The 20,930-nt window shown below is 45.7% G+C and overlaps 2 protein-coding genes across 5 annotated transcripts; one reads left to right on the forward strand and one right to left on the reverse strand.

The window, feature by feature from the left end:
* Positions 1–133: 133 nt before the first annotated feature.
* On the forward strand, positions 134–10,656 carry LOC135391048 (ubiquitin carboxyl-terminal hydrolase MINDY-2-like). Of its 4 annotated transcripts, none has more exons than XM_064621129.1 (10): positions 134–413; positions 1,269–1,480; positions 2,179–2,325; positions 3,890–3,996; positions 4,075–4,265; positions 5,115–5,257; positions 5,347–5,513; positions 6,011–6,097; positions 9,349–9,490; positions 10,228–10,656. In XM_064621129.1, the coding sequence occupies exons 2-10, from the start codon at positions 1,274–1,276 to the stop codon at positions 10,240–10,242; spliced, it is 1,206 nt and encodes a 401-aa protein (XP_064477199.1). In that variant the 5' UTR covers positions 134–413; positions 1,269–1,273; the 3' UTR covers positions 10,243–10,656. The 4 variants fall into 4 exon arrangements, with proteins under 4 accessions (XP_064477199.1, XP_064477201.1, XP_064477198.1 ...); XM_064621128.1 differs by lacking the exon at positions 134–413 and adding an exon at positions 719–789; XM_064621130.1 differs by lacking the exon at positions 134–413 and adding an exon at positions 890–1,061.
* Positions 10,657–10,756: 100 nt separating this feature from the next.
* Positions 10,757–20,799, reverse strand: LOC135391046 (uncharacterized). Its single transcript, XM_064621121.1, has 3 exons — positions 20,378–20,799; positions 20,028–20,318; positions 10,757–18,016 (listed from the first exon to the last, which is right to left on the reverse strand). The coding sequence occupies exons 1-3, from the start codon at positions 20,666–20,668 to the stop codon at positions 11,009–11,011; spliced, it is 7,590 nt and encodes a 2,529-aa protein (XP_064477191.1). The 5' UTR covers positions 20,669–20,799; the 3' UTR covers positions 10,757–11,008.
* Positions 20,800–20,930: the final 131 nt, after the last annotated feature.

Here is a 20,930-nt window from a genome sequence, read left to right on the forward strand (position 1 = left end):
TCACAATAGTAACTTACAATTGCAATACAAAGAACCCTTTCTTTTTCATCATCTTTACAATATATTGGCTTCATATAATTTTGAAAGACACGTTGTATGTTTTTGTTTTCAAATTCTTGTACGAAAATGTCACGGCTTGATCCATTGAATCTGGGATTGAGATTAAAAGGATTTCTGCTGTAATGTAAACGAAATTTTATTTTTTGAGGCGTGAAAAACTTATGCATTTTATAAAACTCACCCGTGAGCCGTGAATTCTACAACTGCCCGCCCCTGACACGTTTTAGTTTTGGAAATTGCATTGCGTTTGAGTGCGTCGTCATCTCAAGGAAATGCTTCGTGCCACCTGAATGAAGACTGCAATGTCAAATATTTTCAACGCAAAAGAGTTGCGCTGCGATCATATTGTCCCGGTAAGACCATAATCTCTCGCATGCTACACTGCCCCAGTCGTATTTCGTGCCAGTGTAGCGCACTTTGCACGAGTTTTAACCCTATGTTACGATGCGACGGCAGCAAGTTGCGCTCCGCACAGAGCACGCAAGTCATCCTGCAAATGCTTTAGCGCTTTCAATGATTCCGTGTGTAGTCTGTCTTCCTGGAAACAGCTGCGTTCACTATCAGGCGTGCATACCTTTTTTTATCAATGCGTGTCGTCATGCCTTGTGTAACCAATTGCAAGAATGAGCTTCATCGTCGAGTACTGTGCTCTATCGCACTAATACAATTACGCCTCGAGTGTTTTTCAGACGCATATTTTTCAGTGCATGCTCGGTCCCCCTTTTTTGTGTACGTACGAATGGCTCAAACGTAATACATTGGCGTGCATACCTCTACATTCCGTAGTGCGTTCACCATTTTTGATGAAGCATGACGCTCGCATGCCAGTGACTTTTACGCTACGGCGAGCAGTGATGGTGATCGGTGATCTTCGCGCTTGTTCGTTGCCTATCAAAACGTCAGCTGTCGGAACAGGAACGTCATTGTGCACAGCAGACAGTGTGTAAAGGTGTATGCCTGTGGTCATGCTGCAGCAATAACGTTCTATACAGTCAGCAAAAGTATGATACATGCGTGGCTTGTATATGATTATTTCACAGTGTTCAAATGGCCTTGTGGATTGTATTTCCAGAACTTTGCAAAGGGGGGCATGGTCTCATTAAGAGGGCTAATTCAGCTCTCATATCTCGCTCAGAACTTACTGCGGTTACTGTGTGTTTTCAACAATTCCGTGTTACCGGGGAGATCAAATTTAAACCTGTCTGTAGGGAGAATGGAGTATCAACCAGCCGTCGTGTCATTGGAGCAGCCTGAGGTGCCAGAAGGGGCAAAGGCGTCTGCGGTACACGCAGAGGAATCTCGCGGGAGTAACAGTGGGAGCAACGGGAGCTGCACGAGCCCCAGCGACGGTCCTCGTCAGTCGTTATACCACATCAAGTGGGTACGGTGGAAGAACCAGAAGACTCCCATTGTCACTCAGGTACGGAGCGATCAAATAGCTTCCGAAAATAAGTTCTAAAAACAGCACATTTGCTCCTCATTCTTTCTGGCGTAGATTTTGTGCCAGACACTTACCAAATTTCAAGAAAAATTATGTTTTGGTGGAGAATTGAATCAATTGAATTATACAATTGATTTATTTTTAATTGTTTAATTATATGTTTGTTAATTAATGAAGCAAAATTGGGTTAAGTTAAAAGTTGCCAACATAAATTCTACACCCATAAAATGGTTAAAAAGCAAGCGAGCTGGTGGCTAAGCTCCACTCGGGTTTTCGTCATGGATCTACACCCATGCCATCGCAGACCTCTCCCAGAGAGAGAGACCCAGAATGTTTGTCGTCACGGTAACAAATTTATTTCGAGCACCGTCAACTTCTTTGAGAGGCATGGCATATTCCAAATGTGAAAAAGTATAGCGCCATACTCATATGTCGGAGAATGTGAGCTTGTGCAGTTAGGAGTATTGGGTACTTATTCCACCGTGAATTGAAACAACCAATAATTTAGTGAAGTCTTATTACGGAAGGGCAATAAGAAGGGCAGTATCGTAGGATGCCTAGAAAGACACAATCCCTCCTTAGACTTTTTTTGGGCATGTATTTGGCACGCAAAATAAAATATCATCAAGATCCATTTGATATTTTTTGTTGTAATCTTTTTTTTTCACTACTTTCAGAATGAGAATGGACCTTGTCCGTTGTTGGCGATCATCAACGTGTTGACGTTAAGGGGGTCGGTGAAGCTTCCCTTGACACTGGACATAATCACAGTGGAGCAATTGATGGAACACCTTGGAGACTCCATTCTTTCTTCTATCCCGAAGGTACGGAGTTAATATCATTCTGACATCTGTGAATTTGATTACTCTTCAGTGTTGGCACCATTGTCCAGATATCAGATTTACTTTAGTTGTTTAGATATTGTGCCAGTTAGCAGTAGACTGCTGCTGTTATCCGCTTTTATAGTAGACATTGTGCCATATGAAGGGTACTTCGGAGTAAATGTTGTCTCTTGTGGTACGCCTTGATTATATCAGTCGCAATCTCATCAAATACCACAATCTAAACAGTTTCTTATACAGTCGACCCTCATTTGTACAGACTGCTGCACTGGCTGTTTGCACTGAAAATGTTGAGGTAGTAAGAGATCTGGATAAAAAACTGGAGAGCACACAAGCTGTCTCTTAACTTATCCTTACAGCTTGTTTTGGGGCACCAATGTAAACATAAAATTATTATTAATATTACAACAAATCCTTTGTTTATTTTGGATGACGGGGGAAATTGTCCTTTCGTCACTTTGATAAAATTATAGAGACATTCACATCGTATATACCCTTACTGTTAATGCTGAGCACATTACCGACAATGTGCACTTACTGATAATCGTAATATAAGCTCCTTGATAAGGAGCACTTATTGGTAGGGGTGTGCGAATATTCGAATTCTCGAATTTGAATCGAATATCAAACGCTCGAACTATTCGATTCGCGAATCGAATATCCAGTATTCGATTTTTCGAATATTCGACTATTCCGCGAATATGAACGACACAACCCGAAAGTGGGCTTCACCTGATGCTTCCGTGCACGAGGTGAAGCCTGCTTTACAAAATTGCCCTTGCTGCAGGACCAATACAGGCGGGACGGTGTTTAGTTTAAGATAACGTTATCCAAAGTTAGTTTTGTAGACATCGTCTGTGGAAGGGGCGGCGCCTCTCCCACATGCAGTTTAGCGGTGCCGACGAGGGACTTTGATTTGATGTCTGTGAGGTTGCCTTTAAAAAGACTACTAATGACGAAGACTAAAGACGAATAATGACTACAGCCCACGAACAAAAAGGGTGTCTTAAAGATGTCCTTTGCATCTAAAATGTCAGCAGTGCAACTTCCTAGGGCGAGTGCAAAGAAACTAAAAGGTATTAATGGCAAAGCTGAGGCAGGATGCCAATTCGTTTGTTTCACAAATGGCCTGTGGTTGTCTGAAACAATTACAGCCTCATCCGTATAATATGCTACTGCCTGGCATACAATTTTGAAATGAAGGTAACCACTCCAGTACTCCAGTAAGTGTAGGCTCACCCGAAAAGCAGGAAGCACTGTCAAGTAGCATTACAGAGTAGGGGCTTTAAACAGAAGAATTGCGTGTCTCTCTCGTGACAGTTAATGCTAGAAAAATTACACCAAAGCCATGGGCTACGAAATGGAAACTTTTAGTGCAAAAGTCACATATTGTAAATTTTGCACGAATATTCAATTCGGTATTCGGAATTTTTTCCCCCATTCGATTTGATATTCGATTTCGACTTCAAATATTCGGATTCGCACACCCCTACTTATTGGTAATCACTTTGATTATTCGTTTTTTTCGCAAATTCCTCTAATACAGGACATTCCGGAGGTCGCACAGCTGAACTATGAGCAGAACATGCACGATGCTATCGCCATCCTTCCCAAGCTGCAGACGGGTCTTGATGTCAACGTTCGTTTTACGGGGTTAGCTGCTTTCGCTGTTCAGAAGCACGCATCAACTGCAGCCTGGTGGTAAACGATCGTATCTTTTTTGGGCACTAGGGTGAAAGACTTCGAGTACACTCCAGAGTGCATTGTTTTTGACCTGCTGCGCATCCCTTTGTGCCACGGCTGGCTTTTGGACCCCGAAAGCCCGGAGGTGCTCGCAGCAGTAGGTAGCAGCGGCTACAATCAACTGGTCGAGAAGATCATCAATAACAAGGCTTCGGCAAAGACAGAACTGGTCACGGAAGGTAGGCACGGGAGGTACATTATAGGTACAGCCTTGTGGGTTAAACCCAGGAAAGACAGTTTTTACCCTGCTGCGATTTCCACCATCGTCACTTAGCATAGAACCCCCAAGAATAAAACTTGCCAAAGTGCAAATTCAACCAAATTCAGCAAATTCAGCCACCAATACGGGCACTGAATAACACTAAGGATTCAGCATAACATTAACAGCATCATGGGCGGTGTCACGGGTAGGCTTCCAGCGACGTAGGGTTTTTGAGCCAAGACAATGTAGTTGCAATGCAGTTGATGCACCACCACACCAAACATACTTCACTTTAAATTCAATTTCTGCGATAATTATGATTCTGTGGTGTGACTTACTTCTCATGGTGCATCTTACTGACCTACTTAACAGTTTTATAGGAAGACAACAGGGTGTTAAAAATGACTTCTGTGCTACTTTAAGGCATTCAGCACAACAGCTCAGCATCTCTGTTTTTATCAGAAATGGAACAAGCGCTTTGTGTCCCCAAAATATTTTTTTTTTTACATGATACACCCGATTTTAGCCAGATTTACCTCTCCCGAAATAAAACCCGATTTTTTTGGCAACAGATTTTGAAGAAGAAAAAAAAGAAAAACCTAGAAATACAAGGGTCTAACCATACATGATTTATTTACTCTGTGCTTGCATGATCCACACTGGGATAGACACTCAAATGCATACCGTCATCCAGACTGTGCCAGCAGAGCACGAGGATATCAGTACCGCATAAAATCACAAGTATTGAGTTGTGTATCAGCATCGCAGGACACAGTGACGAACGATTTATTGTACGCATTCAAGTAACTTCACTTTTAACTTCCAGCCCTCATCGCGGAGTCATTCTTGGAACGGACAGCATCCCAGTTGACCTACCACGGCTTGTGCGAACTCAACACGTCGCTCGCGGATGACGAGCTCGCCGTCTTGTTCAGGAATAATCATTTTATTACCCTTCATAAGCACAAGGTGAGTATGTACGCACTTGAAAGTCTAGAAGAAGATACGGAAGAGCGTAGATCTCTTTTTTGAGACGCCTTTCTCCGCCTGCCTTTCAGAACAACTTGTACCAGCTAGTGACTGACCAAGGGTTTCTCAACGAGTGCGACGTCATCTGGGAGACTCTCGACAACGTGGAAGGGGACGGGCAATTCGCAGATAGCGATTTCGTTGTCAAACCTCCCAAGCCTCGAATCCTCACCACGGAGCAGCAAATTGATCAAGAGTGAGTCGCCTTATTGGACAATATTTTCCCACTTTGGACAGGAAGTCCTGCCCCTGGTTCTGAGTTTTTTTTCTTCTGTTTTTTTTTTTTTGTTGCTCTGGGCTTTAAGTCTGTGGAACCATTCTCTAATATCAATTATGAGAAAACAGGACTTGCTTGGCGTGATGAATGCCGAGTGGACCAGTGCTGTTCGTGCAGCGGAGCGCTACTGTGTATGATACCTGTTTATTCTTACTGAAACTGGCAGTAATGTTGCATAATGTTATTCACAAAACCTTGTTCTTTTTTTTTTTTTCTGAATAATGTGTGTACAACTGTTATCTTAACGGTTAACACAAGAAGGACCATCCGTCATCGAGGATTGTCAGTGTGGTATATCAGATCATGTATTTTCACGAACATGCGCTTCACATGTACCCCCACCCCTGCATGCATGAAAGTGTGGTTGCTCTACGCGGCCAAGTTGAGACGCGCTGTTTTGGCGCTGCTCTTTGCAGTTACCTGGTTGCCTTAAGTTTGCAACAGGAGCAGGAGAAAGAGGACAAAGCTTGGTCAGATGCCCCTTGTGACAGTACATGTGCAGAGTAAGCGATGTTTCTCCTAGAGGCTCAATCATTTGCAAGTGCTATTCTACTTTCTCATGGATGGCTCCAGCATTTTTGATTTGGGCTGGAATTTGCCTTGTTTGTGCCTGTAACAACACAGCTGCAGTGTTCAGAGACTAAATGATAGAGAGCAGGTGTAAAGCAAGACACCCTATCGCTAGGGCCAGGGAAAATAATGCTTGATAAGTTACTAAAATATACGTACGAGGGACATTCTGAAAGTAAGTTTCGATTGGCTGCAGATGAAAAGTTTGAGACTTGTTTTCAAAATAGCTTATCACTATACAGTCGCCGTCCGATTTTTCGGACTCTGCAGGGATCATGCAAAAGTGTGAATAATTGAGCAGTCCAGAAAAACTAATTTCGCTTCAAAAGTCAACTTTATTAAGCACTAGTAGGCCTGATAATGTTGTTGATGTTAACTGTCCTGACGGGCAGTCTTCCATCTGTGCCTCATAACATCGGCCTCTGTTGCCTGAGGTGATATTTCGTCACTGTATACAGACGAAAGCATTGCGATCACCATCGCTCCAAGTTTTACAGCTGCGCTTAGAGACGGCAAGTCCGATATCCGGAACACGTGAAAGAAACATACTTCTGACAACATTACACGTCACCATTCCACAAGTCGGCTTCACCTAACGCCCGCGTGCTTTAGGTGAAGCTCGCTTTAAGCACTGTCGCGCGACTCGCGACTGGCAGCACGTTCTGGGCTTTCCTGAATTTCGGTAGCTTTGGCCAAAACGAAGACGCCAAAGTGCAACGACAGGCCTCCGTCACTCAGAGTAACAGAAAGTGAATAGTCATTGCCTATTTTCTGGCCTCAATTTTTATACTTGGTTTAATCGTCATCATAAGAATTTCGGATGATACAAATATTTTCCGGCATCCTGAGAGATTCATATGATCGAGATTCTACTGATGACGCTATTGGTGCAGCGATTGCACGTTACCCGATATGGGAAGGAGGAGCTGGTCCCATTTTGGCCTGTTTCACTCCTGACTAGATCCATTTAAAGTTGGTTACAAGGGAGAAATGACTAATACGCAGTTCCTTGACCTTCGCATTGCGTCATACACACGGGGTGAGCGGGCGACCGTTCGTGATGCTCGCTGGCTGGACAAACACAAGTCCGAAATATCGAGCGACGGGGCTGTACGGCGTCCGAAAATTTGGACGGTGTTATACATTAACTCTATGGGACCCGTAGCCATTCCGCGAACGCGTCCAAATAATCGAGCTTGTCCGAAAAATCGGTCAGCGACTGTATTCGACATGTCACTCATCGCACACTTGTCATACCAGGCCATCAGTTTTTGCATTCCCAGGTCATGGAATGGTGTCGCCTGTTATGAAACTACAGTGTCGAGGGCTAGGCCACCATGAGTGACGTCTCACTTCACATCGCCATTATTGTTTTCATCACCTTTTTTATCCTGAGGAAAGAGCCAATAATGACGTTAACGTTTTCATAATCTGTCCTCACAAACTGCCAAGAGAACCCCCTACTACTGCGCACAGCAAATGAAAGGTAGCATGCTGCTGTACAGCCTTAAAGGGACTATGAAACGATTTTTTTCTTCATTTCGTTCGAAAGAAGACATTTTTCTGAGTCTAGAACCGAAATTTTACTTTCCTCGCGCGAGCGGATTTCTCGGGAGCGAATTTAAACGGAGCGGCGAAGGGATGACAGCTGGCGCCACCCCGTGGCGAGCTGCCGAGCGGAGACACAACGGGTAACTTGACGCGACCACGGCCGGCTCAGCAACACGTCATCGTGACGTGTTGCCGAGCCGAGGAATCCCGCCAGGAGCATGCGCCGTAGGAACCCGCGTATGCGTTCATCGGGAGTGGAAATCTCCATGACAGCAGCTTTCGCGCGATCGGCAGATTTCGGCAGTGGCGGCAGCCACAGCGCGAGCTCGCGGCATTACTTGCCATTGTGCAACACCGGTGACGTAACGGGGAACCGAAGTGCGGTCCGTACAGTTACACCATCGGCAGGGAAATATGCGCCGGAGAGGAGGAACGCGGAAGAGACATTTCCAGCGCGCGCTCCTCGCAGAGTGGAGCGATTTCGGCCGGAAAAATTTGTGGCATATTAGTTTCTCTGCGGGAAGAACAGTTTCCATCGAAAAAAAGTATGGGGGTTCGGGAAATTTCATAGTCCCTTTAAGCATTTTAAGTGCAGAGAAAGATGCGTCAACACCATCCGGTAGACAAATGAACACCCACTTGTCCCGACAATGGTGGCCTCAGTCTTGCAGCGCCAATATTGGCAAACATAACCTACTTTCTGGATGCTCCTCGAATACGAGTCACAAAGTAGGTATTTTGCGTGATCTGGCAGAGCCTTAGATATGCAAGAAGATTCTCAGCATGTTTGGGCGCCAGTATCGGAGAACCTTTGCTTCTGAGCACATTCTTAGATCGTTGCCACGTTAGTGACAGATGCAGATGTAGAGCACTATCAGTGGCGCATTTAATGCCACAGCCCTACAGCCCTAAAATATTTTTCTATTGGATATACGAGGGAGAATCCTTAGCTAGACATTCTGGTATTTTCAGACACCGAAACATATTTGTGGCCACTGGTGTTCATGAAGTGGGGATGCTAAAACCTGTGGTTAGCTTTGTTTACTTCGTGATAAGCCAGAGATTGCTCGTAGCACGTTTAATAAAATCGACCTTGCACATGTTTGTGCTGTAAAGCAATCCAAATACAAACTTGAACAGCAACCTGTGAAGATAAAGTTTGAGATTCCGGCATTGTTTTTGAAGCGCCAGATCTTGCTAGTCATTTTCACGAGTTGAGCTCTTAAAATGTGTGAATTTTTCAAAAATCCACGACACACACACCCAAAAAAAAACAAGGGGCTCGCGAACAATAAGGGTTTTGAAGTATTTGTGCCACATGCAATAACAATAGGATAGGTGTATGTGTCTCATAGGGCCTTTCGGGTAAATAAATAAAATAAACAAACAAACAATGAACAAAAATGTGTATTTATCCATAAGCCTGGAGTGCTATGTTGTAATAAGGACAAGCATTTAAAAATCAACAAAACTGTCAAATGGCTCTGCTAGTGCCTGAAACGGCCAGTTAAACTGACCCCAGGGGCCCCGCTCTCATGCTTGGCATGGCGCTCCATGACTTGCCTGCGGCCCACGTTAGTCCGAGCTCGCCCTGTGTGACTCCCAAGGCCTGTAACACACTCTCTAAATGCAGTGAGGAACTTGCAAAGCAGCTTCAGGAGGAAGAGAACCAGCGTTTAAGTTCGCAGCAATCTGGGAGCAATTCCGCACCAGCCGCAGCATCGTCACCCCCACAGAACAACAAGCGAAGTGGCAGTCCGTCATCAAAGAAGGACGTAAGTGTATTTTGTGTGTCGTATGTTACAGGCTTTGCCAGAGGCTAGATGTTGCTGCATGTGTGTGTGTGTGTGTGTAGTAATTTCATTGACCCTGTAGGTAAAGAGACTGGTGATCTACAAATACAGCCACGTAAGGTTACACCTGAAACGGTGCTTTGTGTATTGTACCCGTGTTTCCCTTTCTTAAGGAAGGGGGTGTCTGGTATTATCTGGTTGTATAGTATTGTGAAGTCGCGTGTGAATTATGTGTTTAGAGGTCCTATGCCCCAACATTTTTACCATTTGCACGTCCCTAAATTTGCAACTGCCCATCACTGCTGTGTGAAGATTACCTGTACCTAAGGCCTTCTGAATGTCAGTATCTTGCGAATTTCTTTCTGAACATCTGTTGTAGCCATGAAATGATCACGAAGCACACAGAGAAGCGAATTGAAAAAGCGATGAACGTTCATACTGCACAGGAGAGTAGGAATATAGGTCATAAAAATGCATGGAGCAGGATTTTCTCTGCAGTAGTAATACCTATAAAAAGTTGCGGAAAGTGTCTAAAAATATTGCTGACAAGTTTGATGCGATATGGATGCCATCTTGAGATGATCGGAATGTATAATGACTGTAGTATAGTATATATATACCCTTGTGGCTACGCACAAGTGAAAAGACCAGAGCCATCCATAGTGCAAGATAATTCGATACACATCATGCGCCTAATGTGTTTTATTTTCTCTTTTCAGTGTACAATCCTGTAGATACGTTAGATTGAAGCAAGCCAAGGTTTGAAGCACCAGCTTGCTGTGGAAATTTGTAAATACTATATACAAATACGTGCGCACACTTTTGTGCAATTAAGCAGCAAGCATGAACCAGTGTGCACATTATAAATATAATATAAATAAGAAACAAGTTGTTGCAGTGTTTACGTTTACAGCTTTCGGATAATCCAGGAAGAGAAAAAGCTAAAGCACGTTAGTGACGCAGAATGGGTCGAGGTGATGGCACCGCAATTTAGCGCCGCATAAAGCTTGAGCGCAGGTTGTCAAACGAAGTAAGACACTTTTATAAACACTGCTGCTATGCTATTGGAAGTGTGACACGCATATTTATAGAAGCTCCGCTAATTTGTATTTCCCTCAAGGTTATTAAAGCTATTAATACCTGTTGAATAGAGTGTTGGAAGTTGTGCTACTTGTCATCACCGAACGAAGGGGGATGCAGTCGGCTGCATGTAGCCAGAAAAATATTTTGGGAAAAGGTTCTATGGGGATTTTATATGGGAGAGGAGGATTTCCCCTCACTCAAAATGCACTACCAAAGGCATAGAATACATTACACGCTGCATGACAAGGGAGCATTTGATCTCATTTATTGTGCGAGAGTAGCCGAACACGAACATGTTCAGGTTGCGTCACTGCTGCTCTCATCTCACAATGTGTTCCAGGGAACCAAGCAATAATATTCATACTAGCATTGGGCACAACACCCTCCTCATTTTTAACGATATCCTTTGTGCGTTTATCATTCATGTGCATGAACTTTATGATCACTCGCGCTCGGGTCGCTTGATAATGACACAGGTTGTTCAACACATTCCACCAAGCTGTCACTTTTTTTACGGAGAGTCGCGTCGTCTTTCTTTTGCGCACCTTCCTTTATGGGTTCATTGGCTTCGTGATCTTTTCCACCCTCGTCACGGGACAACGATACAATGAGCTCCATGGACTCTACGAGCGTCGCCATACTTGTGCTGGACACGAGGTCCACACTGCTCTGCTCAGTTTTGGTGCTTTTACCCTCGTCGGGTAACCATTCACGATGAGCTTCAGTGCTCGATGATGCAGGTTTTTCAACGTACTCTACCAAGCGGTCACTTTTTTGAGTTACGTCCTCTCGCTTTTGCGCACCTTCCTTTATGGGTATGGACTCATTACTTTCGTGATCTCTCCTACCCTCATCACGGGACAGAGTTACAATGAGCTCCATAGAATCTACGAGGGTAGCCATACTTGTGCTGGACACGAGATCTGCTCTGCTCTGTTCAGTTTTGGTGCTTTTACCATTACCAGTTGCCAATTTACGATGAGGTTTGTGATCTATTTCACTCCGCTCAGTACTCGACGATACGGGTGGTTCAACCTTCTTTTGTGCACCTTCCTTTGCAGTTCCGTTCTTTACGGGAATGGATTCATTACCTTCGTGATCTCTCCTACCCTCATCACGGGACAGAGTTACAATGAGCTCCATAGAATCTACGAGGGTAGCCATACTTGTGCTGGACACGAGATCTGCTCTGCTCTGTTCAGTTTTGGTGCTTTTACCATTACCAGTTGCCAATTTACGATGAGGTTTGTGATCTATTTCACTCCGCTCAGTACTCGACGATACGGGTGGTTCAACCTTCTTTTGTGCACCTTCCTTTGCAGTTCCGTTCTTTACGGGAATGGATTCATTACCTTCGTGATCTCTCCTACCCTCATCACGGGACAGAGTTACAATGAGCTCCATAGAATCTACGAGGGTAGCCATACTTGTGCTGGACACGAGATCTGCTCTGCTCTGCTCAGTTTTGGTGCTTTTACCATTACCAGTTGCCAATTTACGATGAGGTTTGTGATCTATTTCACTCCGCTCAGTACTCGACGATACGGGTGGTTCAACCTTCTTTTGTGCACCTTCCTTTGCAGTTCCGTTCTTTACGGGAATGGATTCATTACCTTCGTGATCTCTCCTACCCTCATCACGGGACAGAGTTACAATGAGCTCCATGGAATCTACGAGGGTAGTCATACTTGTGCTGGACACGAGATCTGCTCCGCTTTGCTCAGTTTTGGTGCTTTTACCCTCGTCGGGTAACCATTCACGATGAGCTTCAGTGCTCAATGATGCAGGTTTTTCAACGTACTGTATCAAGCTGTCACTTTTTCGAGTTACGTCCTCTCGCTTTTGCGCACCTTCCTTTATGGGTATGGACTCATTACCTTCGTGATCTCTCCTACCCTCATCATGGGACAGAGTTACAATGAGCTCCATAGAATCTACGAGGGTAGCCATACTTGTGCTGGACACGAGATCTGCTCCGCTTTGCTCAGTTTTGGTGCTTTTACCTTTGTCAGGTAACCATTCACGATGAGCTTTGTGATCTATTTCACTCTGCTGAGTGCTCGACGATATGGGTGGTTCGACGTACTCCACCAAGCTGCCCTTCTTTTGTGCACCTTCCTTTGCAGTTCTGTTCTTTATGGGAATGGATTCATTACCTTTGCCACCCTCATCACGGGACAATGTAACAATGAGCTCCATAGAACGTACGAGGGTAGCCATACTTGTGCTGTCTGTTCCACTTTGCTCCGTTTTGGTGCTCTTACCATTACAAGGTGCCAATTCGTGATGAGCTTCGTCTATTTCACTCTCCTCAGAGCTCGATGATACAAGTTGTTCAACATACTCAACCAGAATGTCTTTTCCTCGGGGTGTGTCACCACCTGGGGTTGGCCTCTCTTTTTTCACTCTCTTACTCTCCGTAGATACGTGTTTGTTGTGATCTTTCTGGTCACTGCCACTGGACGATGTCACAGGGTGTTCCAAATACTCGGCCGTCATGGACATTGTGTCCGTTGGCGAAGTTTTTGTCCCTTTACGTAGCTCGACGTGCGGAACAATACTGGCGCAACTTGAAATCTCTGCTGATGGTTCTGCTGGCTGCGCGGATGTACCTTCGTGTGTTTTTGCCCTCGGAAAATTGGCACGTGGCCTTGTTTTGCCTTGTGGTTCCAATTTGTCAGAATCATGTCTCCCGGAAGCCACCTTGGGCGTGGTTGTACCACTTTTTGGAGACTTTTTCGATCTGCGACGCCTCCTTCGCTTTCGTGAACGCGCTTTCTTAACGGAAGATTCGCCTGTTGACGAGGTGCTCGGGGCCACTTTAGTGGAGTGGGCGATTCCCGACTCAAAAAACTGCACAGTCAAGGTCCCGGACAGCCGCTTCGAAGCGTCGGAGCTGGACGTCTTCCATTCCACCAGTGCAGTCTGTGCATCAAATGACTCTGTCGATGGACTCGCCTTGCTTTCTCTGTGCTCTGTGTCGAAGCTAGTTTTACTGGGAAGCGGTTCGACTGGGGGACTTTCAGACTCTGAGCTCCCGCCTTCAACAGAGCTGGACACAGACGCATGTTTTTCCTCGGGCTTCTGTTTTGCACTTTTTCGGAGCAGTGCGCCAACGTTTTTCAGCGCTTCGGATAGGCTTCCACTCTTGTGTTTGTCTTGATGTCCTTCTTCCTTCCGTTTTTCAGATCTGTCTGTGACCTCCGATACGAGTTTACCTCGCGCGGTACCGAGTCCCCCTTTACCTTTTCTGTCCTTTGGTTTTTCGTGAGTTACTTTTTCTTTCTTGGTTTCCTTCTGGCTACCTTGCACGCTGTCCTTTGCTCTTCCTAACGTGGGTTCGAGCGACAACAAACGGGGTGTCACACCACCAAAAGCTGTTAATGTGGGTGTTGAGTCACGTTGCGGTTCGTATTGTGTCCCTTCAGAAACTTCAGAAACATTTAACAGAGATATCAAAGTCTCTGTAGACACGTCAGCTGTCTTTTTCTCAAACGCGTCATCGTGCAATTCCTCTTCGACTCTATACTTGCCCCGTTCTTTGCCTTTCTTTAGAACTCTTCCAGCAGATTTTGTGTCCTTCTGATGTGCATCTTTTTCATGAAGTTTGGGCAGAGCAGCTTGCTCTGACGTGAGTCTGGTTGACAGCCTTGGCAGCGTGTCTGCTTGCGTGGCCTTCTCAACTCTCTGTAGCTCTTCGAAAGTTTCGTGTAGGTGCTTAATCTTGTCAGTCTTGGTAGCTCTACCACTGTCCTTCAATGGAGTTCGTAGCATATTTACTTCCACTTCATGTTTTTGGATCTCCTCGTCTTCCTCTTCTGCATGTCCTTTTGTATCCCTTGCACTTACAGCAGTAGATAGCCGATCACTGAGGCCTGTTTTTCCGTAAGGTCGCTTCAGCTGTGTGCCTTTAGGTGCTTTTTCTTTGGGAACTGAAGTCTCTTGTTTGCCTTCTTGAAGCTTCTCTTCTTCCACTTCTGCACCTCCCTTTGTATGCTTTGCACTCACAGCAGTAGGTAGGCGATCACCGAGGCCTGTTTCTCCGCACGGTCGTTTCAGATGTGTGGCTTTAGGCGCTTTTTCTTTGGGAACTGAGGTCTCTTGTGTGGCTTCTTGAAGGTCCTCGAGCAAGCGTATCTCAGGTGTCCCCGATGCGTCTTTGCCTCGACCCTCGATTGCAGTCTTCCTCGCCATTCTCTTTGCTGTTTCCTGTTCAATATCTTCAGGTACCTGTTCAATGGAGAGTCCCATCTCTTTCTTCGGTTTTACACCCCATTCGACATGTTTCGTAGTTACGTCGGTCTTCTTAGAAGGGCTTTCATCTAGACCTGGCATTCTGCCTCTTTCACATGGCGCTGTAGTTTGGGGGATCTTGCGTTCGAGTGGTGGTGAACTTTTGCCCGATGACTCTCCTAGCTTTTGCAAAGAACTCTCCTCCACCTCCTTGCTTCTCTCTTCACTCGTCACATGTCTCTGCTTTTTCACAGCAGCAACGTCAGGTCTTGCTTCTCCGCTTTCTTTCTCTTTCTCTTTTCCTCCTGTCTCATCCACAGTTTCTTTCACTGCAGTTGTAAACTTTTCTTTTCCACTTTCCGTTTCTTTTTCTCCCCGTTTACCTACAATCTCTTTCATTGCAGCTGTTTCACGCTTTTTCTTGCCCTTTACTCTAAGTTCTGATTCTTCTTTCTCTGCCGTTTCTTCCATGACAACCTCGAGTGAAGATATTCTAGACAAATCTATGGTGGTGCTGTCCGGAACTTGCTCTTTGCTCGTGCTCAGTGCACTCTTTCTCCTCACCCTGAGCGTCGCTGGTAATTCAAATACGGATTCTCTGGCTGCCCGCAGGCATTTTTCCGTTGTTTGTTTAGCCTCCGATGTTTGTTTGTGTTCAAGTTCCCTTTTAGTTCCTGATACATCGGCTGCAGGCGTGGCTACCTTGCAAACCGCTGAAGTGCATGTTGTGGATGCCCGCTTGGGCTCTTCTAAGACATGCTTCTTCACTGTAGATGCTGCATCAGCTGAATCCTGTCTATCACCATCATGCACCAGGACATTTTCCTGTTGTTTGTCGGTTGCTTTCGAGGCCATCTTTCCAAGGGCATGAACTGAATGACTCTTTTTGGTATTTCCCACAGCCACTTCTTGTGTCTTTGATATGGCTGCGGAAGATGGCTTGGATTCTTCATCCTTGCCATCATTCATTGAAACTTTTTCAAGTGCCAACTTTTGTTTTCCTATACCTGCAACTTTTACAGCTGCAGGTGCTGTCTCTGGTAATGTCACATCCATCCCTTTTGAACCACGTTTATCTGGCATTTTTGTGAACACAGATGCTGCTGTATGTTCAACATGTTGAGGCACACTTGGCAGTTCATCATCTGCAACTTTTACAGCTGCAGGTGCTGTCTCTGGTAATGTCACATCCATCCCTTTTGAACACAGTTTATCTGGCATTTTTGTGAACACAGATGCTGCTGTATGTCCAACATGTCGAGGCACACTTGGCAGTTCATCATCTGCAACTTTTACAGCTGCAGGTGCTGTCTCTGGTAATGTCACATCGATCCCTTTTGAACCACGTTTATTTAGCATTTTTGTAAACACAGATGCTGCTGTATGTTCAACATGTTGAGGCACACTTGGAAGTTCATCATCTGTGACCTCTATCATTCTTTCGTTTGACACTTCCCTCTCAACTTTTCCTACTATGCTTGAACCATATTCTGCCATATCCGCGGTGGGAAACGCCAGCTCATCCTCAGCAAGGCCAACTGTCATCTCTTCGACAGTGAACTCTACTGTCAGCTCCTCAACAAAACCTTGATCCAGTTCAGACACACTCATCATCACACCAGTTTCAGTGATTGTTATAGTTTCATTTTGAGCTTCAGAATCGAGTGCTGCAATGGATCCAGCCCTCTCAATTCCCGGCTCATCTTTCTGATCCATCACGGATTTGCTCCCTTCTTTTAGTTGTGGCTGATCCGCAGCAAGGTCTCCATCGCATACAACACCCGCATCTGTACATGCTTCCACCGGTGGCATGCTCAGTAGGGCTGCTTCTATTTCCGCGATTTCTGTTAATACAGCACTTGTGACATCTTCTGCATTGCTAACCTCATTGTCTGCATTGCTACCCTGTTCCTGTTCCTTCTCGGGTGCAGACTCCAGATCTTGCCAGGTCACATCATGCGCCGGCCGTCGTTTGAATTTCTCCAGATACTGCGCGTGCAAGTTAAACACCAGAACACAGAGAGCAACCACCTCCACCAAGATGACGAGGACAGGCAATATGGCGTCGGCCTTTGTTTTGACTTCCACGTGAAATTGCTGCAGCTCCCGACTGTGACCGTTATCAGCGACGCAGGAGTACGTACCGCTGTCTTCTCGCGTCAGTCCGTGGATTTCCAGAGTGCCTGGGAAGACACCCGCAGCTTCTTTGTATCTCAACCTTTCGAGCCTGGAAACTTTGATCAATTTGTTGTTCCGGAACCAACGTACGTACGGAGTTGGAATCCCGGCCACCTTGCAGCTCATGTACACTCTCTTTCCTTCCATGTGTGCGGAGACGGGCGTGGCATCTTTCATAACCTTCGCCTTGAGGCCCACCAGTATTACTGCCGTTTTGTTCACCCCCGAAGCGATGCACGTGTAGTTTCCGACGTCGCCCTCCGTGGGATGATCTATGACGAGCGACTGATTTTCAGCATCCTTAGTGTACTTGTCTTTGTTTTCGTACTCCTCAACGTCCTTGTCGTCTTTCAACCACCTTATCTTCGCTTGAGGAACGGCTGGATAATGGCAATAGAGTCTCAGTGACCCCGCATTCGGATCAAGCGTAATGCCAACGCCTGGATATTCCTCGTTTGTTACCATCTCGCCTTTAGAGGCATACAAATGTAAAGACTTAATTGCGGCGACATTATCGCAGTGCTTATGAGATGCGACACAAGTGTACGTGCCTATGTTCGATGGCTGTATGTTAGCCAGGGTTAGAAGGGACTGACCTTCCTCGTAACGAGGCTCGGACAGCTCAACGGCGTCCAACGAAATATTGCCGTCCGCTTGCTGCCCGCCAAAATACCAAGCAACTCTGGGTTTAGGGAACGCTTTTGCCATGCACAGGATGCTCACTCTCTCTCCTACGTGAGCCTGGTGAGAGTGTGCAAAAGGGTACAGCTGGATTGGCGTGACAAGCACGTAACGCCGGACACCATGCGAGTTTCCAACACCGGATGATGTGTTCCATAAACATGAGTATCTTCCAGAATCTGCTTCCGTTGCTCGTCGAATTACCAGACTAGAATTTACAACCATGGTTCGGTCGCCGGAGGTTAGTAGTTGTCCGTCTTTCAACCAGGACACTTCTGTACGGTCATGCTTGTGTGGAACACCGCAGGTAAGTTCCAGTGAAGTGTTAGGGATCTGCAAAGTAACAATGTTTTTGGCGAGTACTGTAAAACTCTTAACTTCGCGGCCCCAATGTTTTTTGAATCAATAAGCTTGATAAATAAGCTTGTGGCTACTAAAATTCACAAATACTGATGAGTAAAATTCCTTGCTTGATTGGCTTGCTATACTGGGACACAGCAACACCGAGGTGCCTAACAGCCTTTCCCACCATGCCCCCAACCCCCTAAAGATCATAAAACACACCCCCACCACCCGTAACATAACCAGATATACGGCGCGTTCCTTTTTTGTTTTACCTTAAGGATTTTTCTTTTAAAGCTGTGAGCACTAATGCCGTTATTTTGGACTGGTCACGCGGCAAGGCGTACATCCTGTGGGGAAGGGCATGTAACTATTGGACGACTAATCGCCTAAAATTCGTTAATTAACTTTATAATTAGATGATTTTGTACGAAGATACGAGACAGCAGAATTGGAGTCAACCATTTTTTGAATCCACCCTCTTTCTTTAAAATTCTGAAACCAGCATATACACTTTGAGATATAAATTGCTTCGGTATGCAAATGAGGCGAATTCAGAACTACGCACTTCTCCAGTGCAGGAACGACATCACTTCGGCTTATCTGGGCCTGAAAGCGATCTTTCTGGCCAGCGTTTATTCCAATCGGCTCGATCGCTACAAAACTCGTGACCCTCTGACGCGAACGCCCTTTCCCTCTTTATGTGCTCGCGAAGTGTCCGGTTTCGGTTTGTTTTTGGCTCATTTGCATAGTAAAACGTACAATTTATATCTCAAAGTTTGTGCTTGTTTCAGGACGCGTATTTAAAAAAGACCTGGCTCCAATCCTGCTGTCTCGCATTTCCCTGAGAACCAAACTAATAACTTAATTAGTGAATTTTAAGTAATTAGTCATCCGGTCGTTACATGCTCTTTCCCACAGGATGTCCGCCTGGCCGCAAAACCCACCCGTGAAAACAGCATCTTGGTAGCTCAGTAGCCTTATTAAAAATTCTGTAAACGATACAAAAATGCCCTGTATATTTGGGGAGGGTTCTCTGGGAACTTTACATGGGGAGGAGGAATTCACCCCTGTTTTCCCTTTTCTGAATGCACTACAGTTCAGTGGCTTGAACCCCCTGAAGTCCCCTCATACACCACTGCCCCCTCTCTACAAAAAAAAAGTTTGTAGAGCTAGCAGTTACTGCTGTCACGCACCCTCAGCACAAAACCCCCTGCCCACATACACACACATACAACATCCCCATGATATAAAAATCCTGCACAAATAGTGCCTATAGTACCAAGAAGAACTCTGCGAGCTTTATTTTATGCCATTGAAGTCTTAAAACGTCAAATTCTTTCCTGGACGATGGATTCACTTTTGACAAGTACAGCTCCCGTCAACCTTAATAATAACACTGGAAAAAATATGGTCTACTTCCCGAGCGCGATTACAGCAACCCCTGGGGCCATAAGGAAATCTTGATTGAACAAAATTATTCTGTTAGTTTAATGGAAGGATTTTGTTAACATAACATGCCCCAGTGCCCCCTGGGTGGTTGTTATCACGCTTGGATATGAGACCAAATGTTTTCCAGTGTTATTATTAAGGTTGGCGAGAGCTGTACCATATATTTACCCGCGTAACTGACGCACTTAGCGAAAACGTAGCGCCACAGGCAGGGTGCGCTAATTACGCGAGGAAACACGGTATGCCCTATGCTATGTACTTTATTCGATTCATTTCGGCTGCATCCTCGAGGCACTTCGTCCATTCCACCGTCGAAGCGGACCCAGCGCTTTGTGCGCGAACTAAGAGCTCTTCGCCGGCATTGTAACTTTACTCGCGTAATCGACGCACTTTTCTGCACAAAATGATCGCGCGCTCAAAATATTGCGACAGCCTGAGGACAGCTATGCTCGCACAAACATTACGATGGGCATTATGCAACTTAACGTATTTTTCGAGTTTTCGGTAAATGCTTACAAAACACAAACGTCTTACGTTCAAGGCCACTCACCACGTGCACACAGTCGATCGTCTCAGTCCCCAGTGCACTGTCATACTGCTCTATTACTGTGACACGATGCGTCACGATTGACGCATTTGTGCAGCTGTACGCCCCGCTGTGTACCGCCTGTGCGCTTCGCACTTCAAGCGCGGAAACCATCCAAGTCATGTCTTCCAAGTACTGCGACATCGAGTAGCCGGGTGGCACGGCAAGCTTCAAAGGCCTGCCGTCTTTCGTCCAGAAGATTTCCGTTGCAAGATCGGTGAAGCAGACAACTACAAACGAATTTCCGTGCCGCACCTGAACCAGGGAAGACCGCTTCAATTAGGCTTACATTCTGGTCCTGTCAGGACAGATACCTTTAGATGGCCATAGAAAGTGACGTTCTCAAAGGGACGAGCAGGCGGTCTGTGGGCGCCAACGCAAAACACCAACGAGAACAGCGGAAGGGAAATGTCGAAGTACAGCATAGCGTGGCGTCGTCTTCTACAGTTTCTCTCCACGCGCGTTTGGCACGCGTGTTGTTCGCCAAGCTCAGACACGCGTGCGAACCAGACGAATGTGTAGCGCTGCTTGCTGCTTACATTAGGTTCCGCGCACGCCAGGGCTCTGGCGTGCAGACAGATCACGGGGTGTAGTCCTTTGATCATAATGAAATTATTTGTAGGACTGCGCACCAAAGGCCCGTAGAAAGCCTTTTTGAGTTGTGGTCGGTCGAATATCACTGGATGACACTTGGCCGTAGGGGTGGTCGAGCTCGAGTGTCGTACAGGTAGGTCGTCGAAATATCGTCACATTCCATTCCTCGATTGTCGCTGTCATCGCACGCGTCCACGATTTTTCCTTTTTTTCGCTGAGGATTGGTTCAAACTTCGAGGTATAGCAATGCAAAAGCCACTACCACAAATCGAA

Source organism: Ornithodoros turicata, chromosome 4 (assembly GCF_037126465.1).
Source record: "Ornithodoros turicata isolate Travis chromosome 4, ASM3712646v1, whole genome shotgun sequence".
NCBI lineage: Eukaryota > Metazoa > Arthropoda > Arachnida > Ixodida > Argasidae > Ornithodoros > Ornithodoros turicata.

Coding starts and splice junctions, on each gene's coding strand:
- LOC135391048 (XM_064621128.1), top strand. CDS start 768: ATGCTCGGTCCCCCTTTTTTGT. Junction 2,326..3,889: donor TTCTTTCTTCTATCCCGAAG/GTACGGAGTTAA, acceptor CCTCTAATACAG/GACATTCCGGAGGTCGCACA. Junction 4,266..5,114: donor GACAGAACTGGTCACGGAAG/GTAGGCACGGGA, acceptor TTTAACTTCCAG/CCCTCATCGCGGAGTCATTC.
- LOC135391046 (XM_064621121.1), bottom strand. CDS start 20,668: ATGATCAAAGGACTACACCCCGTGATCTGTCTGCACGCCAGAGCCCTG. Junction 20,319..20,377: donor CTTTCTATGGCCATCTAAAG/GTATCTGTCCTG, acceptor TCCCTGGTTCAG/GTGCGGCACGGAAATTCGTT. Junction 18,017..20,027: donor CGATCGACTGTGTGCACGTG/GTGAGTGGCCTT, acceptor GTTACTTTGCAG/ATCCCTAACACTTCACTGGA.